General features: G+C 41.6%; 1 protein-coding gene across 6 annotated transcripts in view; it reads left to right on the forward strand.

The window, feature by feature from the left end:
- The window catches only part of LOC144616372 (uncharacterized), a 70,578-nt gene that overhangs the window by 4,455 nt on the left and 39,719 nt on the right, over positions 1-26,404 (forward strand). For 2 of the 6 annotated variants that reach the window (XM_078446839.2, XM_078446838.1), the window contains exon 2: positions 5,008-5,048. The exons of the other annotated variants lie outside the window; for them this stretch is intronic. In XM_078446839.2, coding sequence (XP_078302965.1) covers positions 5,008-5,048 — 41 coding nt within the window. The remainder of the gene's footprint in view (positions 1-5,007; positions 5,049-26,404) is intronic. 6 annotated transcript variants of the gene reach the window in all.

Consider the following 26,404-nt stretch of genomic DNA (forward strand, 5'->3'; position numbering starts at 1 on the left):
AGAAGTTTTATGGCTTCGGGTCTCACATCTAGGTCTTTAATCCATTTTGAGTTTATTTTTGTGTATGGTGTAAGAAAATGGTCCAGTTTCATTCTTTTGCATTTTTGAGAGAGAGAGAGAGGGAGAGCGCATGAGCAGGAGAGAGGAAGAGAGAGAGAGGGAGACAGAGAATTCCAAACTGTGCTGTTAGCACAGAGCCTGACACAGGGCTTAAACTTACAAACTAGGAGATCATGACCTGAGCAGAAATCAGGAGTCAGACATTTAACCTACTGAGCCACCCAGGTACCTCAATAATGTTTATTTTAAGCTGCTACATTTTGAGTTAATTTGTTACACAGCAATAGATAACTAATAGAGATGTAAAAGAGAGAGGGTATGCATGCTAATTCAAAGTATTGGACTCTCGTGAGTTCTCTTTTAATCAAGGCACCATAAACCCTTGGGAGGGTTTTATGTCTTTCCCTTTCTTATGAATACCTTTGAAGACCAAGAGTGGCATTTTAAAATGGTATATTTTCACCTGTGATGGGTTTTTTTGATTCAGATACATTACTATAGAGAGGGATGCTGCACTGAAATTTTTTTAAGTTTATTATTTTTTTTTATTAAGTAAACTCTATGCCCAACATGGGGCTCAAACTCACAACCCCAAGATCAGAGTCACATGCTCCACCAACTGAGCGAATCACATGCCCTTCCCTTTTTCAAATATTTTTATTTATTTTTATTTTTTTATTTTTTTTTTATGTAATCTCTTCATCCAGCGTGGGGCTCAAACTCATGATCCCAAGATGAAGAGTCACATGCTCTACCGACTGAGCGCCATGCACCCTGCACTGAAATTTTGACTTAACTCATTTGCAACTAAAGTCAAAGAATGCAGTTCTTTTTGTTTGTTTGTTTGTTTGTTTAATCTGGAGAGTTTTTTTTAAGTTTGTTTATTTATTTATTTATTGAGTGAGAGAGAGAGAGAGAAAGCATGCATGGGGGAGAGGCAGAGAGAAGGGGAGAGAATCCCAAGCAGACCCTGTGATGTAGGCACAGAGTACAGCCTGGGGCTCAATCCCACAAACCAGGAGACTGAAACCAAGAGTTGGAAGTTGAACCTACTGAGACACTCAGGTGGCCCAAAGAATGCAGTTCTCTTAAGAGAAAATCTTGTGAAACTCTAGGAAAGAGAACAGCAGTAAGAAGTAGTAAAGATAGCAGCCACCGGGCCGCCTGGGTGGCTCAGTTAAGTGTCTGACTTCGGCTCAGGTCATGATCTCACAGTTTGTGGTTCGAGCCCTGCGTCTGGCTCTGTGCTAACAGCTCAGAGCCTGGAGCCTGTTTCAGATTCTGTGTCTCCCTCTCTCTCTGCCCCTCTCCCACTCACACTCTGTCTGTCTGTCTCTCTGTTTCTCTCTCAAAAATAAGTAAACATTAAAAAAATTTTTTTGAAGATAGCAGCAGCCTGTTTATCCGTATGACTAGGCTCCATGCCTTATCCATCTATCTATAGAATTAAAAACAAGGTAGTTATCATAAACATACATATTAGCACATTTTTTTGAACTGAAAAACAAAGCTAGACTTTATCTGACAGTCTTTTTGGCTGACTGGTTTGGTAGTGTAGACTGGCTTTGTCAATAATAGATTTTAGATGAGTTATATCTTTAGTTTCACAATTTTTAGGAAAATACATTTAAAGCACGTAAATAGAAACATTTCACCAATTATTGACAGACATGTATGGAAATTAATATTTGTGCTTTCTCAACCCTTTTTAAACTTATCAGGTTATATAAGATACCTTCAAGTGAAAGAGTAAAGAAAGGTTGTATTAGAATAGAATAGACGATGCCACAGTAGCAAATTATCCCTCTATATCAGTCCAGTCAGTCAGAGAAGCAGAATCACTCAGTGGGTTAAGGGATTTTTTTTTTACAAGGAGTTGACCTTATATAATTGTTAAATCTAATTAAGCAGTCTCTGTAAGCCCATTGTCTTCACATTCAACACTGGATCTAAAGTCCATGGGGCAGGCAGTCAGGAAGGGAAGGAGGATATAAAATGGGGGAGAGCAAGCCTAAGCCAAACTGGAGCCCCATGAGGATAGACTGAAGCCTGTAAGTTCTTATTTCCTCTGACCTTGGTGGTGTAGCTGTCCTGCAGAGGCTGGAGCCCTTCGTCACATAGCTGACCGCACAATTGTGACCCCAGACTCAGAGAATCTAAAGAAGGCTGTAAGGGAACATGGAGTGACAGTGGACCCAGACACTCTTCACACCAAGGACGTAAGCGAGCAGACCGATGACAATGTGTATGGGCTACAAAATTACTTCAGTTTCACTTCTACTCTTCAAATCCCCCACAGGAACTACCTTGTGGCCCATGCTAATCAGAAACACAGTGGGACAAAATTCAGGGAAATGCCACTCAGCCTCACCAAGCAGAAATCTTACTAAGTTTCCACACCCTGGGAACATAATGCCTTAACACACATTTTTTGTTCATTCACAGTCCAAAGAGGTCAGCTAGCCTTCTATCTTACAGTTACACCATCTAGAATTCATGGTCTCCCATATTGTTGGGAGAGAGAGGACAGAGGAGAGGGTCACCAGCTGTAACTGCCTTATCTCAGAAGCACATCATTCTTGCTCACTGTTTATTGGTCAGCACCTAATCATATGGCCCTAAGAAGCTGCAAGAGAGGCTAAACAATGTACTCTCCCTGCACACCTAGAAAAAAGGAAATAAAGTAGATGGTGAGTACATAGGACTGTCTCTGCTATGCAGGTATAATTAATAATTATTTTGTAAATCTTGATAAAGACTTTTAGGTATGCTTTCCAGAAATTGAGACGGTGAATTTCTCTAGTGACTGTATAAAAAATGCTTTTACTAAGATGATTTCCAAAACTTTGCACTCAACAAAATTGATGGTTGAATTAAATTTTAATGATAATTTAAAATTTTGTGGGGTCCTCGGGTGGCTCAGTTAAGCATCTGACTTTGGCTCAAGTGGTGATCTCGCAGTTCTTGAGTCTGAGCCCCATATTGTGCTCGCTGCCATCAGCATAGAGCCCACTTTGGATCCTCAGATCCTCTGTCCTCCTCTCTTTGTCCCTCCCCGACTCATACTCTCTTTCTCTCAAAAATAAAAACAAAAATAATGATTGTGCTGACTGGTCACTATGTAATATTTGACACAATAACTTTGAAGGAATCCAAAGAAGTTGCATAACATTGCTATAAGACAATTTTCATTTTTACATAAACAAGCCTCTTAAGTACTAACATCTATAAAAATTTGACCTAAAAATAAATTTGAGTAGTACCTGGCTGGTTCAGTAGGTTAAGCATCTGACTTTTGATTTCAGTTCAGGTCATCATCTCATGAATCATGAGATCATGCCCTGCGTTGGGCTCCATAGTAAAAGCCCAGAGCCTGCTTGGGATTCTCTCTCCCCCTCTCTCTCTGCCCCTCCCTGCTCACACACTGTCTCTCTCTCAAAGTAAATAAAAATAAACTAAACAAACAAAAATTTGATGCTGAATCCTCTCATTCTAGCAGTGAGTAATATTCATGCATGGATATGCAAACTATTTAAATTATTGGTTGATTTAAAGAAGTAGTTCTAATAAAATTATGTTTAATTGTTGTTTATCAAAATGTTAACGTACTGGGGCGCCTCGGTGGCTCGGTCGGTTGAGCGTCCAACTTCGGCTCAGGTCATGATCTCACGGTCCGTGGGTTCGAGCCCCGCGTCGGGCTCTGTGCTGACAGCTCAGAGCCTGGAGCCTGCTTCAGATCCTGTGTCTCCCTCTCTCTGTGACCCTCCCCCGTTCATGCTCTGTCTCTCTCTGTCTCAAAAATAAATAAACGTTAAAAAAAAAATTTTTTTTTCAAAATGTTAATGTACTGTTTGACCACTTGCATTTAATAACAATTACAATGATTATTTTTTAAGTTTATTTATTTAGAGAGAGAGTGCGCGCATGTGCGAGCACAAGCAGGAAGGGGCAGAGAGAGAGGTAGAGAGAGAATCCCAAGCAGGCTCCACACCAGCAGTGCAGAGCCCGATGTGGGGCTCACTCTCACGAGTCATGAGATCATGACCTGAGCCAAAACCAAGAGTCAGGGACTTAACTGACTCAGCCACCCAGGTGACCCTACAATGATAATATAAATGCAGAAAGCTTTTTTTTTTTTTTTTTTACCAACATTCCAAGCCTGTAATCACCAAAAATGAAAACTATAACATACAGAAGAGACGTAGGATAAGGTGAGCATTAAGACTTTCAAGCATAAAACTTGGGGGCGGGGGGGTGGGGGAGGGGAATGGAATGGAGATAAGAATTCAAGGAACAAAAAAAAAAAGGATATAAAATTTCCACCTATTGAAAAACAGCTTGTTCATGTATATTTTAAAAGGATTATGGTATGAAATTACTATATATTTAAATTTCACTGAGAAGAGTAACAGAACAGCTTTGTTTTTAAATGTCAATATTTACAATACACTGAAAACCATATTCTTCTCGACTCTTTAAATTTATGCTGAAAAAATTTAGATATTTTAAGAAATGAGTAATTCTATAATGTTTCAAACTTTACAAGAGGAAAAAAAAGTCAACGATGCTCTAGATCATTTTGGTGAATGCAGAAAGGGTCTTGGCTTCCTGAGTGCCAGACTCAAGTCTAGGATCTTGAACAAGACTATACATGTGCCAAGAAGTCTTTGATGTAGATGTGAGAGAGTTGGATTTAGAAAATATTTCCCCTCAATAATAGCCACGGACATACCGGTTAAAACCAGGTAGGCAGTCTGTGTGTCCCACTCCTCACTCCTGAGTAGCAACATGGCAGGCACGTAGCACGGAAGGCTCTTCCCAGTGTAACTCCAATACACCCTTCCAAATTCATTTCTCACTATGCTTTCCTCCACTTCCTGTTCTGGCTCCTCATTTTTCCCAGAACAGGCCATCAACCCTCATAACTTCATGTCTTCATGTTTGCAGGTCCCTCTTTCTGGCAGTTCTCCCATCTTGGAGAGGATGAGGTGGGTGCTTGCAAGCAGAGTCCAAAATGAGGGGCAATGAGAGGTAGGGCAGTGCATTATTCAGCAATTTAGTGTGAACTTTTTTTGCCAGAGCCTACCCCAGGCCCTTCTATAGGCCCTGAGCAACTTGGAGGGTTCCAAGGATTAAGAAATTTATCCCAAGGAGTATCCTAAGTTCTGAGGAAACCAGCTGGCAGAGAACAGGTAAAGAGGAATGAAGTTATGTAGGGATTTCCTAATGAACCAGATTCTAGCTGCTAGAACACAGAAGTTATAAGACTGAGGTTTCCAGCATTAATCCCAATGAGTTTTTTGCTTGTGTATTCAGGTGCGTCTCCTGTTGATGGTCTTATTCTCTTCCCTCCCACCTGAATGGGAGTGTTGTATGCCTGCTTCTCCCTTTTTTTTTTTTTTTTTTTTTTCCTCTCTGCTGGAGGAGCTTTGTAACCAGTAGCGGCTCAGAATTACCAAACTTGAAGGAAAGTGTATGCACAAGGAGCCTTATCTATGTAACAAGATGTGAAAATGAGACGCTTTCAGTCTGGAGTTTCAGCTGTGGCCTCAAACCTGAAAATAATAGGTGCCATTTTAATGCAGAGTCTTAGATGAAGTTTGGAAGGCCTATGAAGGAGGTTGTCCAAAAACCAGTTCTGCCAGCTTAATCAGCCCATCCCCCTACTTTGAGGGTGTACTGGAGAGATTTGGAGACTGATCAGCTAAGACAGAAAAGCATTTATAGAATTCTTCCCTCCTAGTACTGCCCAAGTGCACTGCAGGGGGCCTTCAGGGACCACTCAGATACAGAAGTGTGTCCCCTAGAGTTCGGAAACATGGGCACTGGGTCCTCATTCTTGTCTGCAAAAGTGAATATGTGGGCAGTCCAAAGGCTGAGTGGCAGCCCTCTTTTCACAGAGAGAAAATACCCGTTTCTGGAAAGGCCTGCACTTCCAAAATTCTGAGGGGCAAACATGCATGCTTGTGGGGGCGAGCCAGGGATTCCACAAAAAGATTGTCTTAAGACGGTTGCTGACTGGAGTGCCTGGGTGGCTCAGTCAGTTAAGCGCCTTGACTCCTGATTTCGGCTCAGGTCATGATCTCACAGTTCATGATTTCGAGCCCCATATTGGGCTCTGTGCTGACAGCACAGAGCCTGCTTGAGATTCTCTCTCTCTCTCTCTCTCTCTCTCTCTCTCTCTGCCCCTTCCCCGCTCACTCTCTATCTCTCAAAATAAAAATAAACTTTAAAAAAAAAGAAAAAAGAAATGGATGCTGACCAAGAGAGCCATCTGGAGGGGGAAGGTGATTCCTACAGTTGTACCCTATGAGGGGTGCAACATAAGGAAGAGATTAAGAGGGGAGGAAGTTTTGGGGCATCTAGCCAGAGGAGGTAACTCTTATCTGGGAATAACAGGAACCCCAAAAAGTGCCCCTTGAGAAAAGATACCAGCCTTTGACATGAAATATTTAGGAGATACAGGTGCCAGATTGTAACTGGGCAAGTCAAGGTGTTTTCTCCCTTGCCTCAGGTTGGGCTCCCCAGGATAGTCCTCAAGAAGTATCCTGAGATGATACTGGACAAGGGCTTTATGAAGAAGTACTCCCAGGAGGACACCTGGGTGGCTCAGTTGGTTAAGCATCCAACTTTGGCTCAGGTCATGATCTCGGGGTTCATGAGTTTGAGCCCCATGCCAGGCTCTAGGCTGACAGCTCAGAGCCTGGAGCCTGTTTCGGATTCTGTGTTTCCCTCTCTCCCTACCCCTCCCCAGCTTGTTCTCTGTCTCTTTCTCACAAAAAAATAAAGAACAATTAAAAAATTACAAAAAAAAAAAAAAAGTACTTCTGGGAGAAACCTGTTACGGAATGGGGAACCAAGAAAGGGCTCTGAGGCACTCTGAGGCAGAGTTCAGTAAAGTAGGGTTTGGGCCTCAGGCTGATCCTGCATGATGCTCCGGGATATAAGTGACTCCCCAGGGTTGGTCCTAACTTGAGCCTGAGCTTTCCTAATCCTGGATCAGTCAGTCAGCTTCCAGGCACTTCTGGCTCTCTATGCTTTGGGCAAAGCAGCAGCAATAGGAGGGCCATCCTTGAAAAACAGTACATTTGATCCTTGAGCAATTTGGCGGTTAGGAGTGCCAACCCCCTGTGCACTTGAAAACCCACATATAACTTTAGACTCCCCGAAAACTTAAATTACAGCCTACTATTGACTAGAAGCCTTACCAAAAACATAAACAGTCAATAGTATTTTGCATATTATACGTATTATATGCTATATTCTTAAAATACAGTAAGCTAGAGAAAAGATAACGTTAGGAAAATCATAAGGAAGAGAAAATACATTTATAGTACTATGCTGTTTCAGAAAAAAAACCTGCATATAATTTAAGTGGATCCATGTAGTTTGAACCCATGTTTTTCTGTACATGTTCTAGGTGCCCATCACCCTTGACGGTAACACTTCTGTTCTAGGTGGCTTGCCTTTAAAGGTGTCCTAGATCTTCATCCCTGAGAGGTCTGAGGCCATGGATACTTTTACCAAGCTGGGAGTGCTGTCATTGACTATTCAATGGGGCAGGGGCATTGGGGGATGCCTTTGTGGCAGGGGATGGGGGGCTTTCACTGACCTGGTAGCACAAGGGCTCACTGAGCTAGTGCCACAAAGGGAGCATGCATGGTCTGCAGTTCCCAGCCTCACTCCTAGGGGAGTTGTACAAAGTCCTGTTCTAGCTCTTCATCATAATGATGTATTGCATGGCGTCTTCTGTTTCCATTTCTGTCTTATTTGCCTTCTGTAGTCTCAGTGTATCAATATTAGCTTCCCGTGGCTTTCACAACAAATTGCCACAAACTTGATGGCTTTGAACAACAGAAATTTATGCTTTCACAGTTGCAGAGGCCAGAAGTCTGAAATTAAGGTATGGGCAGGACCATACTCCCTCAAAGTCTCTAAAAAAGATTCCTTCCTTTCCTCGTCTTTTCTTTTTCTTCCATGTTTTAATTATGGTAAAATATGCATAACTTAAATTTATCATTTGACACATTTTTAAGTGTACAGGTCAGTGGCATCAAGTGCATCCATGTTGTTGTGCAGCTGTCACCACTGTCCATCTCTGAACTTCGTAACGTTTTCCCAGACTACATACCCATTAAACAATAGCCCCCCATTCCACCTCCCCCCAGACACCATTCTACTTTCTAGCCCCATGAATTTGACTACTCAAGGTGCCTCATGAAATGGAATCATCTAGCATTTGTTCTTTTGCAACTGGCTCATTCCCCTTAGCATAGTATCTGTAAGGTTCACCTATGTCATAACATGTGTTAGAAATCCTCCTTTTTTAAGGCCGAATAACATTCTATTGTGTGTATATGCCACATTTTGTTTATCTATGCCTCTACTGATTGACACTTGGGCTGCTTCCACTTTCTGGCTGTCGTGAATAATGTAGCTATGCACATGGCTGTACAAATATGTCATCAAGTCCCTGCTTTCAATTCCTTTGGGTATAGACTCAGAAGTGGAATTTCTGGATCACATGGCAATTTTATTTTTAATTTTTTTGAGGAACTGTGGTACTGTTTTCCACAGCAGCTGTACCATTTTACATTCCCACCAGCAAACGCCCAAGTGTTCTCATTTCTCCACATCCTTGCCAACACCTGCTATTTTCTGGGTTTTTTTCTTTTTTGTTTTGTTATTGTTTGTTTTGTTTTGTTTTTGATAAGAGCCATCATAACATGTGTGAGGTGTTATGTCATTGTGATTTCAATTTGCATTTCCCTTATAATGGAAGATGTTGAGCATCTTTTCGTATACTTGTTGGCTATTTGTTTATCTTCTTTGGGGGAATGTCTAGTCAAGTCCTTTACCCATTTTTGAATCCACTTGTTTTTTTGGCTTTTTGTTGTTGTGTTATAGGAATTTGTTACACATTCTGGATACTAATTTCTTAAAAGGTATATGATTTGCAAATACTTTCTTCCATTCCCTTTTTATTCTGTTGATAGTTTTCCTCGATGCATAAAAGATAAATTTTGATGTATTTGATTTTTTGTTGTTGTTGACTGTGCTTTTGGTGTCATATCCCAGAAATCTTTGCCAAATCCAACGTCATGAAGCTTTTTCCTGTTTTCTTCTAAGAATTTTATACTTTTAGCTCTTATTTTTAAGTCTTTGGTCCACTTTGAGTTCACTTTTGTGTATAATGTAAGGAAAGGGTTCACCTTCACTCTTTTGCTGTTCTTACCTCTTCAAGCATCTGGTGCTTCCTTGTGTTCCTCGTCTTGTGGCATCACCACTCCAGTTCTGTCCTGGTGCTCACAAGGCCTTTTTCTCTCTCTCTGTGTTTCTCTTCTATGTCTGTATCTTATAAGGAACCCATTATTGGCCCACCTTAACCCATGATGATCTTAAGATCCTTAATTGCATCTACAAAAACGCTTATTCCAAATAAGGTCACATGCTGACATTCTGGGTAGAAATATTGGTGGAGGACCACTATTCCTCCTACTATAACGTCCACTCTAATCTCCTTTGCCACAAGCAATTTTATTACCGATCCTTTTGTTTCCCTTCCTTAGAACAATCTTTATCATCCTCTGCCACATCCTACTTAAAACATTCCACTCAACCCAATAGTACCACGTCCTGATCTATTGACTTTTTTTAGCTATAACCCTTCCTTAGTTTTTTAGTGGTTGCTCTAAGGATTGCAATATACCTCTTTAACTTTTTACAGCCTACATAGAGTTAATATTTTAACACTTCACCTAAAATATAGAAAACTTGGAACTATATATGGATCCATTTATCCCTTCCCATCTTTTATACCATAAATGTCTTACGTGTTACATCTACATACATTACAAACCTTACAAGACAAAATGATACATTAAGCTTTAAATTTTTTGATGTATTTCTTTTATTTTATTTTTTTTGTTTATACATTTTATGGGAGTTTTTACTTTTACTTTTTTTTTCATTTTATTTACTTGAGAGAGAGAGAGAGACCGAGTGCAAGCATGAGCTGAGGAGAGGGGCAAAGGGAGGGAGAGGGAGAGAGAGAGAAAGAGAGAGAGAATGAATCCCAAGCAGGCTCCATGCTCAGCACAGAGCCCAACGTGGGGCTTGATACCATGACTCTGGGACCATAACCTGAGCCAAAATCAAGAGTCAGATGCTCAAATGACTGAACCACCCAGACACCTCTAACTTTTGATACTTATAATGGGTCTTGATATGGGTCCCTTTGGGTTCATCTTCTTTGGAACTCTTTGGGTTTTCTTGATCTTGATGTCTGTTTCATTCTCCAGATTAGGGAAGTTTTCTGCCATTATTTCTTTAAATAAATGTTCTGCCTCCTTTTCTCTTCTGCTTCTGAAACACCTAAATGTGGGTGTGTTGGGCTATCTTTACTTTTTCTCTTTTTTTCATTTTTGCTGCTCTGGTTGAATGAGTTCCAGGACCCGATCTTCCAGTTCACTGATCCTCTCTTCTGCTTCAGCTAGTCTGTTTTTGACCCTTTCTATTGTATTTTTCATTTCAGTTATTGTATTCTTCAGCTCTGTGACTTCCTTTTGGGTACCTTCTTAAATTTTCTCTTTATTGAGATTCTTACTTTGTTCATCCATTCTTCTCCTGAGATTGATGAGCATCTTTATGACCATTATTTTCAACTCTTTGTCAGGTAAAGCACTTAACTCTGTTTCATGAACATCATTTTTTGAAGTTTTACCTTTTTTGTTTGTTTGTTTTGGAATATATTCATCTCTATGCCTTTATTTTTCTTGATTCTGTGTTGGTTTGTATGTATTACATAAAACAGCCACATCTCCCAGTCTTCAGGAAGGGCCTCATGTAGATTAAGCTTATTATTTAACCTTGCCCTAGCTCTTGGTTGTTTCTCAAACCTTTATGATTGTCCAAGCAACCTACTTTATTTTTAGTGGCTCTCGGTAGCTGAGAGTAGCTTGTCAGTGTCAATATCTGTTAACACCTAGATTCAGACTGATTGAAAGTGAGACTCATGGGCAGCAGCTTTTAAAGTATGCAAATAATTATAGTCCTATAGGACTGCAAGCATAAGCTTCACTGGCCACAGAGCCATATGATCTAGAGATGCCCCCTGAGCAGCAGCTGCAAGACTCAGGCTTCTAGGTGAGTGTACAGCTCTTTTCTGGGCGATACTGGCAACCTATAACAAAGCAGAGGCAGAGTGCCGAGATAGTGTCCACTGGCCTCCATCCCTGGAGAGTACCTCAGTGGGCCCTACATGTGTGCCGAACCTGAAGCCTGTCTCTCAGTCTGAAACTCCAGGACAAGCAAATAGGTCTTGTTCACAGAGACTGGGGGTATGTTTCATTCTGCTGTCTGCACTGTGCCCTGGGGATAGTAGACATCCAAGAACTATCTCTGATTGTTGCAGACACATGGGACCCAAGGAACACAAGCCCTTCTGCCCACCAGATCCAAGGGATCAAGGGGCATTGGGCAGTAGCCTCAAAAAGCAGGCACTGGGCATAATAACCAGGGCACCAGATGCATGTACGAGCTCCCTTCTGGGAGACATTGACCTCTAGAGAGTGGCAGAGGAAAGCATGAAGACAGCACCTGCCCTCCAATGTCTCTGGAGAGGATGACAGTCAGCTCTTAGGTGTGTGTGTGTAATTAGAAGCCTGCCCCTCAGGCATAGCTCTAAACATAAGATAATAGGCCTCTTTCACTGAGAGATTGGACGTCTTAGTCTGTTGCCTCTTTACCATGTCCTTGAGGTGGTAGCTGGTTAAGAACTATTTTTTTGTTGTTGTTGTTTTTAGTAGACTCTATACCCAATGTGGAGCTCAAACTCACAACCCTGAGATCAGGAGTCACAAACCTCTACCTCCTGAGCCAGCCAAGCACTCCAGGAGCTCTTTTTTTATTTGTTACAGACCTGTGGGACCCACAAGTGTAAGTCCCATTGACTACCAGGGCCAAGCAACCTAGGGGTGTCCCCTGGGCAACAGGTGCAAAAATCAGGGTGCCAAATGAGGGTCCAAAGCCCCCTTCCAGGAGATACCTGTGCACTCAAGCAAGGCAGAGAGCATAAGAATGGTGCCTACTGGCCTCCATCTTGGGGCAGTATTTTAGTAGACTCCTGGATGTGTGTCACATTAGGCTAATGCTTTAAGATAAGCAAATAAGTCTCTCACAGAAAGCCCTGGGAGCTTTTCAGTTGATTACCTCTGCACTGGTCTTTGAGGTTGGGTGAGTCTGTGCACATGTCCCTTTAAGAGTTGTTCCTCAGTTCTTTATAGCCTTGTGGTTCTCATGGACTCAAGCCCCGTTAGCATTTATGTATGTATGTATGTATGTATTCAGAGACAGAGACAGTGCAAGTGGGGAAGGGGCAGAGAGAGAATCCCAAGCAGGCTCTGCACTGACAGTGCAGGGCCTCAAACTCACAAAACTACATCATCATGACCTGAGCCAAAACCAAGAGTCAGATGCTCAACCGACTGAGCCACCCAGGCACTCCCCCATTAGCTTTTAAAGATAGATGTTTGGGGACTCATCTCTCAGGTGCATGTCTTAAAAGTTGGGGTATAAGAGGTGGAATTCAAACCATTCACTCCTCAGTGAAAAGCTTGGGGTTTTGCGTTCCCTTCTGATTATGAGCCACCACACTAACGGTAGGCTTCATGGGGAGATTGTCTCTCACTTTCTTCTATCTTTTATGTGAGTTTTTTCTGTTGCACCCAATGTGTAAGCATCATTCAGCTGGTTTGGGTGTTTTTTGTTTTGTTTTGTTTTTGTTTATCAGAGGAAATTGTTCCATCTGTACTCATAGGTTCAGTGAGTCTATGGAAGGAAGTGAGTTCAGGATCCTCATACATCGTCACCTTGGACTGGAACAGATACATCTTTTGGAGGACCACAATTCAACCCTCTCCATCTGTCTTCTCGCCTCCATTCTAAGTCAGTAGTCAATTCAAGTTGTTCTCCAGTATGTAATTTGCCATTTTTCTTTGGTGCTTTCAAGATTTCCTTTTTTTTTTTTTTTAATTATTTTTTTTAATCTTTATTTTTGAGAGAGAGACAGAGTGTGAGCAGGGGAGGAGCAGAGAGAGAGAGAGGGAGACACAGAATCTGAAGCAGGCTTCAGGCCCTGAGCTGTCAGCACAGAGCCCAACATGGGGCTCAAACTCACAAACCGTGAGATCATGACCTGAGCCGAAGTTGGATGCTCAACCAACTGAGTCACCCAGGCACCCCAAGATTTCCTTTTTATTTTTGGTTTCAGCAGTTTCATTATGATGTCCCTGAGTATGGGTTTCTTCATATTTTTCCTACTTAAGATCTGCTGACCATGAATTTATCAATTTTTGTCTTTCACTAGATTTGGGGCAATGCCAGTCATTTCTACAAATATTTTTCTGTGCTGTCTCTACCTCCTCCTTCTTGATATTATCCTATAGGTCACTGAGTCTCTGTTCATTTTTTTTACCCATTTTTTTCTCTCTTCTGTAGATTGAGTAATTTCTTTTACTAACTCTTTATCACCTCCACTGTGCTGGTAATCCTATCTAGTGAATTTTTTGTTTTGGATATTGTTTTTTTCAATTCTAGAATTTATATACATATATATATTTAATGTTTCTTTATTTATTTTGAGAGAGAGACAGCGTGAGTAGAGGAGGGACAGAGAGAGACACACACACAGAATCCTAAGCAGGTTCTGGGCTCTGAGCTGTTAGCACAGAGCCCAACATGGGGCTTGAATCCCCGAATCATGAGATCATGACCTGAGCTGAAGTCAGACAATTAACCAGCTGAGCCACCCAGGCTCCCCTTTATCTTTTTTTTTTTTTTTTTTTAACATATATAGCTTCTGTTTTTCTGCTATGATCTCCTTTTCATTTATTGCAAATCAATTTTCCTTGATACCACTGAGTGTAGTTATAATAAACTCTTTAAAATCCTCGTCTAAATTTCAACATCTGAGTCTTCTCAAAATTGGTTCCATGGGCTATCTTCTCTCTGGAGAGAAGGTTTCATTTTCCTGTTTCTTCATAAAGTAATTTTGTACAGTATCCTGGGTGTTCTGAAGGTCATGCTGTAGAAACTGGATTCTGTTGTATTTCTCTGAAGAGTGGTTTTGTTTTCATTGTTGTTTCTAAGCAGGCAGTTAACTTGGTGGTTTTCAAACTGTAAAGTCTGTCTCCTGGGCATGAGCTCAAATCTCAGTTCATTTCTTTTATTTTTAAGCTGGGCTGCTTGCAGTTGGTCCTGTGTGTGCATAGTTCAGGAATGAACTAGAGTTTAGGCATTGTTTATACACACAATCTGGAGCTTCTTGTCTCTCTCTCTGCTTTCTGGGATACCCCTCCTCACTTTATAGCAGCACAGTTGTCCTGAAGTTTGTTCTTTCATTTTTAAAGCAGAGAGACTGAGAATTTTCTTTGAGACTTTTTGCTGCCTTAAACAGCACCAACTGCCCTGTACCCTGAGGCTAAAGGCCACAAAAATGGAAACACCTCATGCTATTCTCTTCTTTCAAGTGTCAACCCCCTTCCAGTATATACTTGCCTTTATTTACTCTCTAGTGTCTTCAGGTTGTTGTTGTTGTTGTTGTTGTTGTTGTTGTATTTTTGGTTTTGTCTTGCATTTGGTCTAGAGTTACCTGTGGAAACATCAGATTTACTCATTGCTCAGGAATAGCACAGTATACCCATGTTTTTTCCTTCTCCATCAGTTCATTGTAGACAGCCTCTTCCAGTGAAGCCATAGGTATCAGCTAAAGTTGAGGCATTAGTGGGGCTCAGAACTGGAAGACTATTAAGTCACCCAGTAAATTGTTCAGAGCTATTTTTTCAAATGCACAATATACTTTCTCTAAAGCCAAAAGAAGCCTGCCAAACATGATGCTTCTTACTAAGTATTAGGAGTTTCAAGGTGCAATAATAATTCCTATACTCTAATGGGAATGTCCTGGTGTGACATGCCCCGAATCACTGAGCACTTCAGAACCACCCTAGCATAGCAAGATATTTATCTCCCAACCTCTGGAGTACATGGTCTTACCAGACACTTAGAGTAGTTGCCACGTCTTGCTCATCAAGTCCAGTTAATATGTATCCATATAATAGACCAATGTAATATTCCATGGAAGATCCAGAAAATCAGGGTCCACTGGGCTGTGTTTTGACAGAGAACAGTAGAGGTAACAGAAGAGCCCTGAGGCAAGACTGTGAATGTATGCTGTTGACCATCCTACGTAAGTGCAAATTGTCTCTCAGCTTCCTTTCTGATGGATATTGAAATACGTTCGTTAGATCAGTAGCTACATGCTATATGAGAGGCTAAGTTGCTTCGTTCTAGTATAGATCCTACATCATACAGAGCAGTTGCAGTGAGACTACCACTCAGTTAAGTTGGCAGTACTCCACTGTTGTCTGTGGTTTTCGTATGGACCAGACTGGTAAATTAAAATGGAATATAATGAGGGACTACTACCCTTGAATCCTTCACGTTTTTAGTGTTAGCACATCATTCCACCCAAGAGGCAGTATTGTTTGCTGTTTGTGAATCAGTGTCTCAACCAGACTTGGAGTGGATTGTAGTTCAGGAGCTTTCATTTGGCCTTTCCTACTATAATAGTCCTTATTACGTAGATCAAGGAAGTAATGCAAGGGCTCTCCCAGACACTGAGCGTATGCAACCTGATTGTGCATTGGGGTACAAAGGAAATGGTCACTAGGTGTATCTGTGAAGATTTGGACCCACTGTAAAAAAGACCTGGGTCAGGACTGCATATATTGTCTGGCCTCCAGAACCCCTCCTCTCTAGGGGCGCCTGGGTGGCGCAGTCGGTTAAGCGTCCGACTTCAGCCAGGTCACGATCTCGCGGTCCGTGAGTTCGAGCCCCGCGTCAGGCTCTGAGCTGATGGCTCGGAGCCTGGAGCCTGTTTCCAATTCTGTGTCTCCCTCTCTCTCTGCCCCTCCCCCATTCATGCTCTGTCTCTCTCTGTCCCAAAAATAAAAAATAAGAAAAAAACGTTGAAAAAAAAAAAAAAAGAACCCCTCCTCTCTAATGATGGGTCTTTGATGTGCTTTAGCTTTGGAACTTTTTTTTTTTTTTTTTTTTTTTTTTTTTTTTTTTTTTTTTGAGAGAGACAGAGAGAGAGACAGCATGAGTATAGGGGAGGGGCAGAGAGAGAGGGAGAGCGAGACTCTCAAGCAGGTTCCACTCTTGTCAGCACAGAGTCCAACACAGGGCTCGATCCCACAAACTGTGAGATCCTGACCTGAGCTGAAATTAAGTCAGATGCTTAACTGATAGGCGCCTCTAGTTTTGAAACTTTTAATCCCCTCCTCAGCACTCTGTCGTGGTAGTTCCAGCATAGTACCTCATTTAATGTGGGCATCATTTTTACCAAGTATTGAAGTACTGTCCCACTATTAGAGTCAGTTCCAAGGACCCTTGTCAGGGTATTAAACATTAAGTCCTGGAAGAGATCCCCATATCAACAAACACTCCTTTAACCAGACTGGTATTCCATCCCACAACCCCAAACCCTGCTTCAGCATCCTCAAGGTGCACTTATAAGAAGTACTCTTGGTTCTCACTGATACATAATAGTCTGGTCCTGTAGCTTCTTTCATGAGTAATTCTTTTCCACCCTTAGCAGGGCCAGCTCTTCCCCAGATCGGTCATGCTGAGACTTAACCTTAGTTATTGGCCTAGTGTCCCAGACGCGATGGGGCATATTATTGAAGAAGGGAGGTATTGTGCAGGACATCTGCCTCAGTTGAGGTCTCTGCAGGGAGTGTCCTACTTTTGTCCACTGGCAAAAGAACGTGATTCTGGGCACTTTTGCATGCCCGCATGTTCAAAGGGATCTAAAAGTTTTGTGTTCTCAAGTGCATCTTCCCAAATATCATCACCCCAAGTTTCAGGGTCCCACTCATTCCCCATCAAAGTCCTGACTTCAGTATGGGAGACTTACTGAGGATGCAAAGTTAGCTGTTGCTAAAGTTCTTTTTTTAGAATACAGTCTTATGCCTGGGCTTCAACGTAATTTACCTTCCAGACAAGTAAATAGCAGTCTTTTTAAAAAGCTACTCAAAAGAGGCCCCTTGACTTTCATTTCTTGCCTTAAATTAGTAACTATCTGTATTGAGCCTGTCATTTTCTCTCTTCCATGCATCAATAGCATCCAGCAACAATAAACTAATTTCATAGCCCTTTAAATGATTGTTTCCTCTGGATTGCACAAGCTCCCATAACTCCTGTCAGCTATATCTGGTTCTAGTTGAACAAAGGTACATATGTGAGTAATGGCAGTGCTACAGCATCCCAGGTGCTGACAACATGCATTTCCATCAGTAAGAATGTCCTTATTGCCATGCGGCCAGCAAGTGATCAGATTCCAAAATCCCATCCTTAAAGTCTGTGTCCTAGGACCAATACCAGTTTCAAACGTTTTCGGTAGATTTCCTCAGAAGTAGACTATGAAGTGGGAATTTGGCAGCAAGGAATCTATTAAAGAAATGCTCCCAGGAAAAACTGGAAAATGACTAGAAGAAGTGGGATAGGAGAGGGGGGGAAAAGCAAAGCAAGGGTGAGACTTCAAACAAAGTCCCATGGAGGGGGCCTTCAGCCTGATTCCACAATGGAACTTTGGAATATAAATTATGCCTCAGAGTTTGCCCTGACTTGTTACAAGGAACCTGGGCTTCTGTACTCCTACTTTCATACTCCAGGCAATCACTGGCTGTGATCCACCTTTTGGTGGGTGGATGTAAGTTCCCAGGCTCTTCTGACTCTGTGCCTATATAGACACAGTGGCTCCAGTAGCCCTGGAGCAGGCCTTTGAAGAGAGTCTCAGGTGTGGATGGTGAGAAGCAAAAGACACAAAAGCTGGGGGGCAGGTAGGGAGGTGGAGGTTAGCAAACATTATAAAGGGGACTTGGGTGGAGCAGCAGATGTATCCATTACATACCTGTTACCTTTCCTTCCCTCCCTGACTCCTTAATTACTTCTCCAACCCTGGAGGAATCAGATGCCCTAAGTGGGAAAGAAGAGGAAGAGAGCAAAGTGGTAGAAACGGTGAAGTGCACTATACTGGGATAGGCTCTGTTATACTGGGGTAACAAGTAGCCCCAAAATCTCAGCAGCTGATACAATAAAGTTTATGTTTTGCGTATGCTTCATGCCCTACATGAATTGGCAGAGAGGACTGTGCTCCCCATGGTCACTAGGGACTTAAGTTGTTAGAAGGGCCACCGTCTTACTCTGCCCCATCTTGAACACACAGCTCCCCCGGTTTTCTTCATGGGAGAACTATGCTTGCATGGGCTTTTCGGTGTGCTTTAGCACAAGTGCGACAGTCACATGTCACTGGGCAGCACAAGTCACAAAGCCCTGCCTGACTGCACAGTAACAAGAAATGTGGGGATCAAATGGTGCAGTCGGTGATTGTCATCCCAGCCATGCCTGTCTTTTTACTACAAGCTTCTAAGTCTAGTTCAAACTTCAGCTGAATGAGAAAAAGTTATAAACCAAATGAGAAAGTAAAACTTGGTAGCTAGAAGTAATCAAATAATTTTGGAAAACCTATGAGATTTGCCAGAGATTTTATCACTGAGGCAGGGGGAAAAGATTTTTACCTAGCAGAGAGGATAGGTACATAATAAGTGAATAAGCTTACCAATAAACAACTGAAAATAACCAAAATGCCTAACTGTATTGTAACCTATTGTGGTTAAATAGATTAGATTATGTGCATTCACAGGTGGGTAGATCATTTAGTCATTTAAAACTATGTTTCCAGAGAGCTTTTAGTGACATTGTTAAATGCTCATGTTTTTTTGTTTTAAAGTGTTTTTTTTTTTTTTTAACGTGTGTTTATTTTGAGAGAAAGCGCATGAGCATGTGCAAGAGAGGGGCAGAGAGAGAGAGACAGAGAGAGAGAAAATGAATCCCAAGCAAGCTCCACACTGTCAGCACAGAGCCGGTTGCGGGGCTTCATCTCGTGAACCATGATAGCACGACATGAGCCAAAACCAAGAGTCAGACATTCAACTGACTGGGCCACCCAGGTGCACTGTTGTTTTTTTTAATGTTAACTTATTTATTTTTAGAGAGAGCATACACACGTGCTTGCAAGGAGGGGAGAGGCCGAGAGAGAGAAGCCCAAGTAGGCTCCACACCATCAGTGAAGAGCTTGACTCCAGGCCCAAAACACGAACCATGAGATCACGACCTGAGCCAAAATCAAGAGCCGGACGCTTAACCAACAGAGCCGCCCAGGCACCCCTAAATGCTCATGTTAGAAGTAAAAAAAGTCAGAATATAAAACTATGAGGGGCATCTGGGTGGCTCAGTCAAGCATCTGACTTTGATTCAGGTCATGGTCTCATGGTTCCTGGGATCTCAGCACAAAGACGCTTCAGATTCTCTGTCTCCCTCTCTCTGCCCACCCACCCTGCACTCGCGCACACACTCATGCACTCTCCTTTTCTCTCTCAAAAATAAATAAATAGGGGTGCCTGGGTGGCTCAGTCAGTTATTAAGCATCTGACTTCAGCTCAGGTCATGATGTCACAGTTCGTGAGTTCAAGCCCTGCATCAAGCTCTGTGCTGACAGCTTGGAGCCTGGAGCCTGCTTCAGATTCTGTGTCTCCCTCTCTCTCTGCCCCTCCCCTGTTCATGCTCTGTGTGTGTGTCTCTCTCTCAAAAATAAACATTAAAAAAAATTTTTTAATAATAAACTTCTAAAAAAGAAACTGTATATGAGAATTCCCATCTCTTACCTGGATTACCGTAAAGGCCCTAATTATTAACCCCCCCCCCCCATCCCTTAATGCAGTATGTTCCTTACCACTGCAGCTAGTTACCTGTCTTCAGTATAAAGCTGATGTAGCATGTGGCCTTCAGGATAAAATCCAAATTCCTTTTCGTAATGTCTATATATCCCTTTGGTCATGCCTGTATCTTCTTTGTTTTTCTCAAATACCCACTTCATGCCTTCTCAAATTTATATTTCCATCCCAGGTGTTTCCTGGGCTCCAGATGTATATAGACAGGTGACATCCCTCTTTGGTTGTCCCATACTCATCTCAAATTTGATACATTCACAATTAAGCCTTTAAAAAAACAAAAAGAGCTCTTTAAAATTGAACTTCTGATTCTCTGTCTTCAACCACACCCACTGTTGTGTTGTGCCAATCTTTTCTAACTCAGTAAGGGATACCTCTACCTACTTAGCAAAGCCAGAAATCCAGGAACCATCCCTGAGTTTCAGCTCCTTTCTAACTCCAGCATGCATTTGGCCTCTGATTCTTCACTATGTCTTGGTATTTCAGCTTCTCAACTTCCCTTCCTAACTGGCCTGTTCTCTGACTACACCCGGGTTCAAAGAACTAAGAGATTCTGATTCAGCTTTGTCCCTCCTGGGTTTTTTTGATGTCCTGAGGGAAGTCAACCCATCTTGTTGGCTCTGTTTCATGAGATTTTCAGTGTGTCCATGCTCTCATGGAACTGGTAAAGAAATGTTTTGCACACTTTTTCAAAACTTTATCATCCCAGTCAAAGTGATAAGATACACAGAGGTAGAAAAGACAGAGCTGTGGACTAATAACAGTTGATGCAGTCCTCTGACAGCGTCTATTCTTGTGCCTATACACTATTTTACTTCATTTATTTTTGTTTTACATCTAGACTTTTTACTTGTTTCTTTGTTTTTTTTTTAAGTTTATTTATTTATTTTGAGAGAGAGAGAGAGAGAAAGCACGAGTGGGGGTGGGGCAGAGAGGGAGAATCCCAAGCAGGCTCTGCAGTGTCAGCACAAAGTCCAATGTGGGGCTCAAATTCATGAACCCTGAGATCATGACCCACACCGAAGTCAGACACTTAACCGATTGAGCCACCCAGGCACCCGCCCCCCTTTTTTTTAATAACAGCTTTCTTGAAATGTTTCTCGCATACCGTAAAATGCACTCTTTTAAAGTGTACAAAAAGTGGGACTTTTTAGTATATTCAGGATTATGCAACCATCATCACTACTTCATTTTAGAATACTTGTTTCCTTTTTAAACTTTTGTTTTCATTTCTCTGCTGAAATTTTTCAAATTGTGTTCTTTATCTCCTCAAACATAGTAAGCAGGGTGGTTTTGTACTTGGAGTTAGATTACTCCAGTATCTGGTCTGTCCATTGGTCTGTTTCTAGTGTCCATTGTTTCTGTTGGTTTCATTGATAAAATTTTCCTTGTGTGCCTAGTTATTTTATAATTGAGTGCTAAATGTTTTATTTATAAAATTGTTTGCAGAAATTGTACAAACCTAGAATGGTGTCTCCTCTAGTGAAGATTCACCTTTGCTTCTGCTAGGTGCTTGTGAGAACTGGCAATTCTGAATTACCCCAGGCCAAGTTCAGAGGTTTTGATTATTTGAAGGAGAACTACAAACCCTATGAGGTTTGTCAATATCAGCTTTATGCTTATTCATGGGTGTATACCCCTTTGAGTTTCCTACAAAGGGATTGCTTTCACTTGGGTTCCCTCCACTCTGCCTAGATCAGGTCCTGGGCACTAATCTTCATGCCCTTAGCCTTGGGAGGTTGTTAGATGCTCAGTTCTACATTTTTTTGGTAAGTGAGGTATAATTGACCTTAACGTATTAGTTTGAGATGTACAACATAATGATTTAATATTTTTGTATATTGTGAAATGATCACAATAAGTCTAGTTAACATTCATCACCATACATAGTGTTGAAAGTTCAGGAAAAATACAGAAGTAAAACCAATGAATCACTGAAGTAATCATTGGAAAAGCTTATTGTGCACATACCAAAAAGACAGTTTGCAAGCTAGGAGCACTCAAAACATGGAATGAGGCTCAGAAGTTTATTGTTATAAATTAACTTATGTAGAATACAGATAGTGTTTATTCTTCATGGTGATTGGTTATTAGAATTTTCTTTTTATTTATTTTTTTAATGTTTATCTTAGAGGCAGAGTGCAAGTGGGGGAGGGACAGAGAGAGAGGGAGACACAGAATCCAAAGCAGGCTCCAGGCTCCGAGCTGTCAGCACAGAGCCCAACGGGGAACTCAGACTCATGAACCATGAGATCATAACCTGAGCTGAAGTCAGACGCTTAACCGACTAAGCCACCCTGGTGCCCAATATTAGAATTTTCTTAAATAAAAGGAAATTAGTGGTTACCTCATATCAATTTTGGGGAACAATTTAAGTTTCACTTATGATTTTCAGAGGCATGAGCAAGAAGGGTCCCTCACTTGCTGTGCAAAATAAGCTCCCATGCAAGTTCTGGTCTCCATTTGTGTTTGATTTTATTTATTTATTTATTTTGAATGTTTATTTTTGAGAGAGAGAGAGAGAGAGACAGAGCATGAGCAGGGGAGAGGCAGAAAGAGAGGGAGACACAGAATCCAAAGCAGGCTCCAGGCTCCAGGCTCCGAGCTGTCAGCACAGAGCCTGACACGGGGCTTGAACTCATGAGCCATGAGATCATGACTTGAGCCAAAGTGGGACGCTCAACCGACTAAGCCACCCAGGTGCCCCAATTTGTGTTTGATTTTAACAATTACTTTTTGGTCATTCTCCTAGCAAGCTGAGTATAGCCAACTAGTATGTTACTCCTGGTTACCACTATTGATGCAGCCAGGCTGAGGAATCACACATTTATAGTTTCTAGTAGTTGAGTCCTCAGGATGGAGGGTCATTTAGTCACTGTCGCCAGCAGTCAGATCATCATATATATATGGGAGGTCAGATCATTGAGTTTCTTGAATTATCTAATCCTGATGGATATATTTTGATGTATGAATGGCTACCCAAAAGCATTTAAAGCCCTTGAGAGGCTATAATACACTAGAGAGATTAATATGATTGATAACTCTAAGGAGAACAATAAACAAGGATTGAAAAATTACCCAGAGCCGAGCTTCCCCGAAGCCAAGATTTAACCAACTAATCGACTTAAATGGGTTCTGATCAGATTCAGGTTTTACTTTTCTAATTCAATCTACTTTTTTTTTTTTTTTGGAAGTTATCTTACATAAGCACAACAGACGTATTAGCAATCGCATATCCTTCTGATTATTTAGGACAGCATGAACATGAGGATGTGATACTGTACAGGAGGCAGTTTTACAAATGAGCTTCCATGTTAAGTAGGCCTCTGTGATATGAGCAATCAGGTAATCTAATAGGAGGCATTTAGATGGAAATAAAAACAAAAGGTAGTAGCTCAAGCAAATTATAAATTTTTTTTTTGAGTTTAGAGCACAGCCAGTTGAGAAAATTTCTAGATTTGAGTTTGAAGCATTTTTATATGGTAAAATGAGGATGACAGTTGCAGGCACATGGATTTTCCTGGTTTGCAGTTTGACTGTCTTTGATGATGTCATCAGGTGTTGAATTTTCTTAAGTGGTGGCCTATACAGCAGCAGACATGAAGATCTATTGTGATTTCTCTGAAGTCAAGTAGATAACAAAACCTTCGACAGTTAACAGGACTAGAATCTGATAATGGGTACACTACAGTTTTCTATTCAAATATAATTTGTTTATACTTATACCATTTTTATCAAAGATAAATTTCACATACAGTGAAACTAATTTGTAAAAATTAAATCTAATCTTATTAAACTTGGATTATTTACATAAGTGTAGTAAGAATAGTGATTCTATGCATATTCTCAAATAAGATGTTCTTGTCAAACTTTTGGCAATATCCAAGGGGTTTCATAGGCTTCTTAAAGTCAACCTTAGTTCTTTAAAATTTCCTGATAGTAAGGAATCCCAGAACTTTAAAGTCTCTTTAGGCTAAGAGCCAAGTTAAGGATTTGTCTAATTGTGTCCTGTTATAAGGAGAACAGACTCTTATAGAACTTATTTAAATACATACATTGTCTTGAAAAATGAGAATATGTAATAACCTGGGTGGCGCAGTCAGTTAAGTGCCCAACTTTTGATTTCAACTCAGGTCATGATCTCACAGTTCTCGAGTTCGAGCCCGGCATCTGGGTCCACACTGACAGATCAGTGCAGAGCCTGCTTGAGATTCTTTCTCTTTCCTTCTCTCTCTGCCCCTCCCCCCACCACACACATGTGCATGCTTGCTCTTCCCCTCTCTCTCAAAACAAATAAATAAACTTAAAGAATATTTAATAGGAGTTTCTGAATTCTGGAGGGATCAGGTAGGGAGGAAAAGGTAATGTTTCAACTTTTGTTTACAAACGTATACTCTAACAATTTGCTGTAAGATGTAAATCGCTTAGAAGAGAAAAGGGGATCCTTTAAATCTGGAAAACAAAACATTAACCATCAATGTTTTAATGAAGTCATTAAAAATTATAGTGTTATATTAGTTTCAGGGGTACAATATAGTGATTGAACAATTTCTAGGGTGCCTGGGTGGCTCAGTCAGTTGAGCCTCTGACTCTTGATTTTGGCTCAGGTCATGATCTCATGGTCATGGGATCCAGTGCTGAGTCTGGCTGCTCACTGGTCATGGAGCCTGCTTAAAATTCTCTCTCTCCCCCTCTGCCCTTCCCCCACTTGTGCATGCTCACGCGCATGCTCTCTCTCGCTCTCGCTCGCTCTCTCTCAAAAAAAAAAAAAAAAAGCCACCCAGTGCTCATCACAAGTGCCCTCCTCAATCCCCATCACCTATTTCACCAACTCCCCCATCCACTTCCCCTCTGATAACCATCAGTTCTCTATAGTGAAGAGTCTGTTTCTTAAGGGACATCTGGCTGGCTTAGTCAGTAGACCATAAGACTCTTGATCTTGGGGTCATGAGTTCAAGCCCCATGTTGGGCATAGAGCTTACCTAAAAGAAAAAGAGAGTCTGTTTCTTGGTTTGTCTCTGTGCTTTCTTTCCTTTGCTCATTTCTGGTGTTCTTTTGTTTGTTTATTTGTTTTTTTTTTTTAAGTTTATTTATTTTTGAGACAGAGAGAGACAGAGCATGAATGGGGGAGGGTCAGAGAGAGGGAGACACAGAATCGGAAGCAGGCTCCAGGCTCTGAGCCATCAGCCCAGAGCCCGACGCGGGGCTCGAACTCACAGACCGCGAGATCGTGACCTGAGCTGAAGTCGGACGCTCAACCGACTGAGCCACCCAGGTGCCCCACGTTTATTTGTTTTTTAAGTAGGCTTCACGCCCAGCAGGGAGCCCAGTCCTGGGCTTAAACTCATGACCCTGAGATCAAGACCTAAGCTGAGATCAAGAGTCAGACGATTAGCCACCCAGGAGCCCCTCACTGGTTTTGTTTCTTAAATTCCACATATGAGTGAAATCATACGGTATTTGGCTTTGTCTGATTTATTTTGCTTAGCATTATACTCTCTAGCTCTATCCATGTCATTGCAAGTGGCAAGATTTCATCCTTTTTTTAGCCAAATAATATTCCATTGTATATATACCACTTCTTTATTCATCTATTTTTTTAATGTTTATTTTTGAGAGAGAGTGAAAGAGAGAAAGAGTTGGGGAGGGGCAGAGTGAGAGGGAGGCACAGAATCTGAAGCAGACTCCAGGCTCTGAGCAGTCAGCACAGAGCCCGACATGGGGCTCGAACTCATGAACTGTGAGATCATGACCTGAGCCAAAGTCGGATGCTTAACTGACTGAGCCACTCAGGCGCCCCTATCCATCATCTATCGATATAACTTGGGCTGCTTCCATAATTTGGTATTGTAAATAATGGTGCTATAAACATAAGGGTGCACGTATCTTTGAATTCGTGTTTTTGTACTTTGGGGGTAGATACCCAATGGTGCAATTTCTGAACCATAGAATAGTTCTATTTTTAACTTTTTGAGGAACCTCCATACTGTTTTCCACAGTGGCTTCACCAGTTTGCATTCCCACCATTAGTCCAAGAGGGTTCCTTTTTCTCCATATCCTCACCAACACTGGTTTCTTTTGGGGGGTTTTGTTTGTTTAGTTTTTATTTATTTAATCATTTAAGTAATTTCTACATCCAACTTGGAGCTCAAACTCACGACCCTGAGATCAAGAGTCACAGGGGCACCTGGGTGACTCAGTCGATTAAGCATCTGACTTCAGCTCAGGTCATGATCTCGCAGTTTGTGAGTTCAAGCCCTTCATCGGGCTCTGTGCTGACAGCTTAGAGCCTGGAGCCAGCTTCTGTTTCTGTGTCTCCCTCTCTCTCTCTGCTCCTCCACCACTCACGCTCTGTCTCTCTCTCTCTCTCAAAAATAAATAAACATTAAAAAAAAAAAAAATTAAGAAAAAAAAGAGTCACATGCTCTACCCAGTGAGCCAGTCAGGTGCCCCCTTCTTGTGTTTTTTGTTTTAGCCATTCTGACAGGGGTGAG

This window comes from Panthera onca, chromosome A1 (assembly GCF_046562875.1).
Source record: "Panthera onca isolate mPanOnc1 chromosome A1, mPanOnc1 haplotype 2, whole genome shotgun sequence".
Lineage (NCBI taxonomy): Eukaryota > Metazoa > Chordata > Mammalia > Carnivora > Felidae > Panthera > Panthera onca.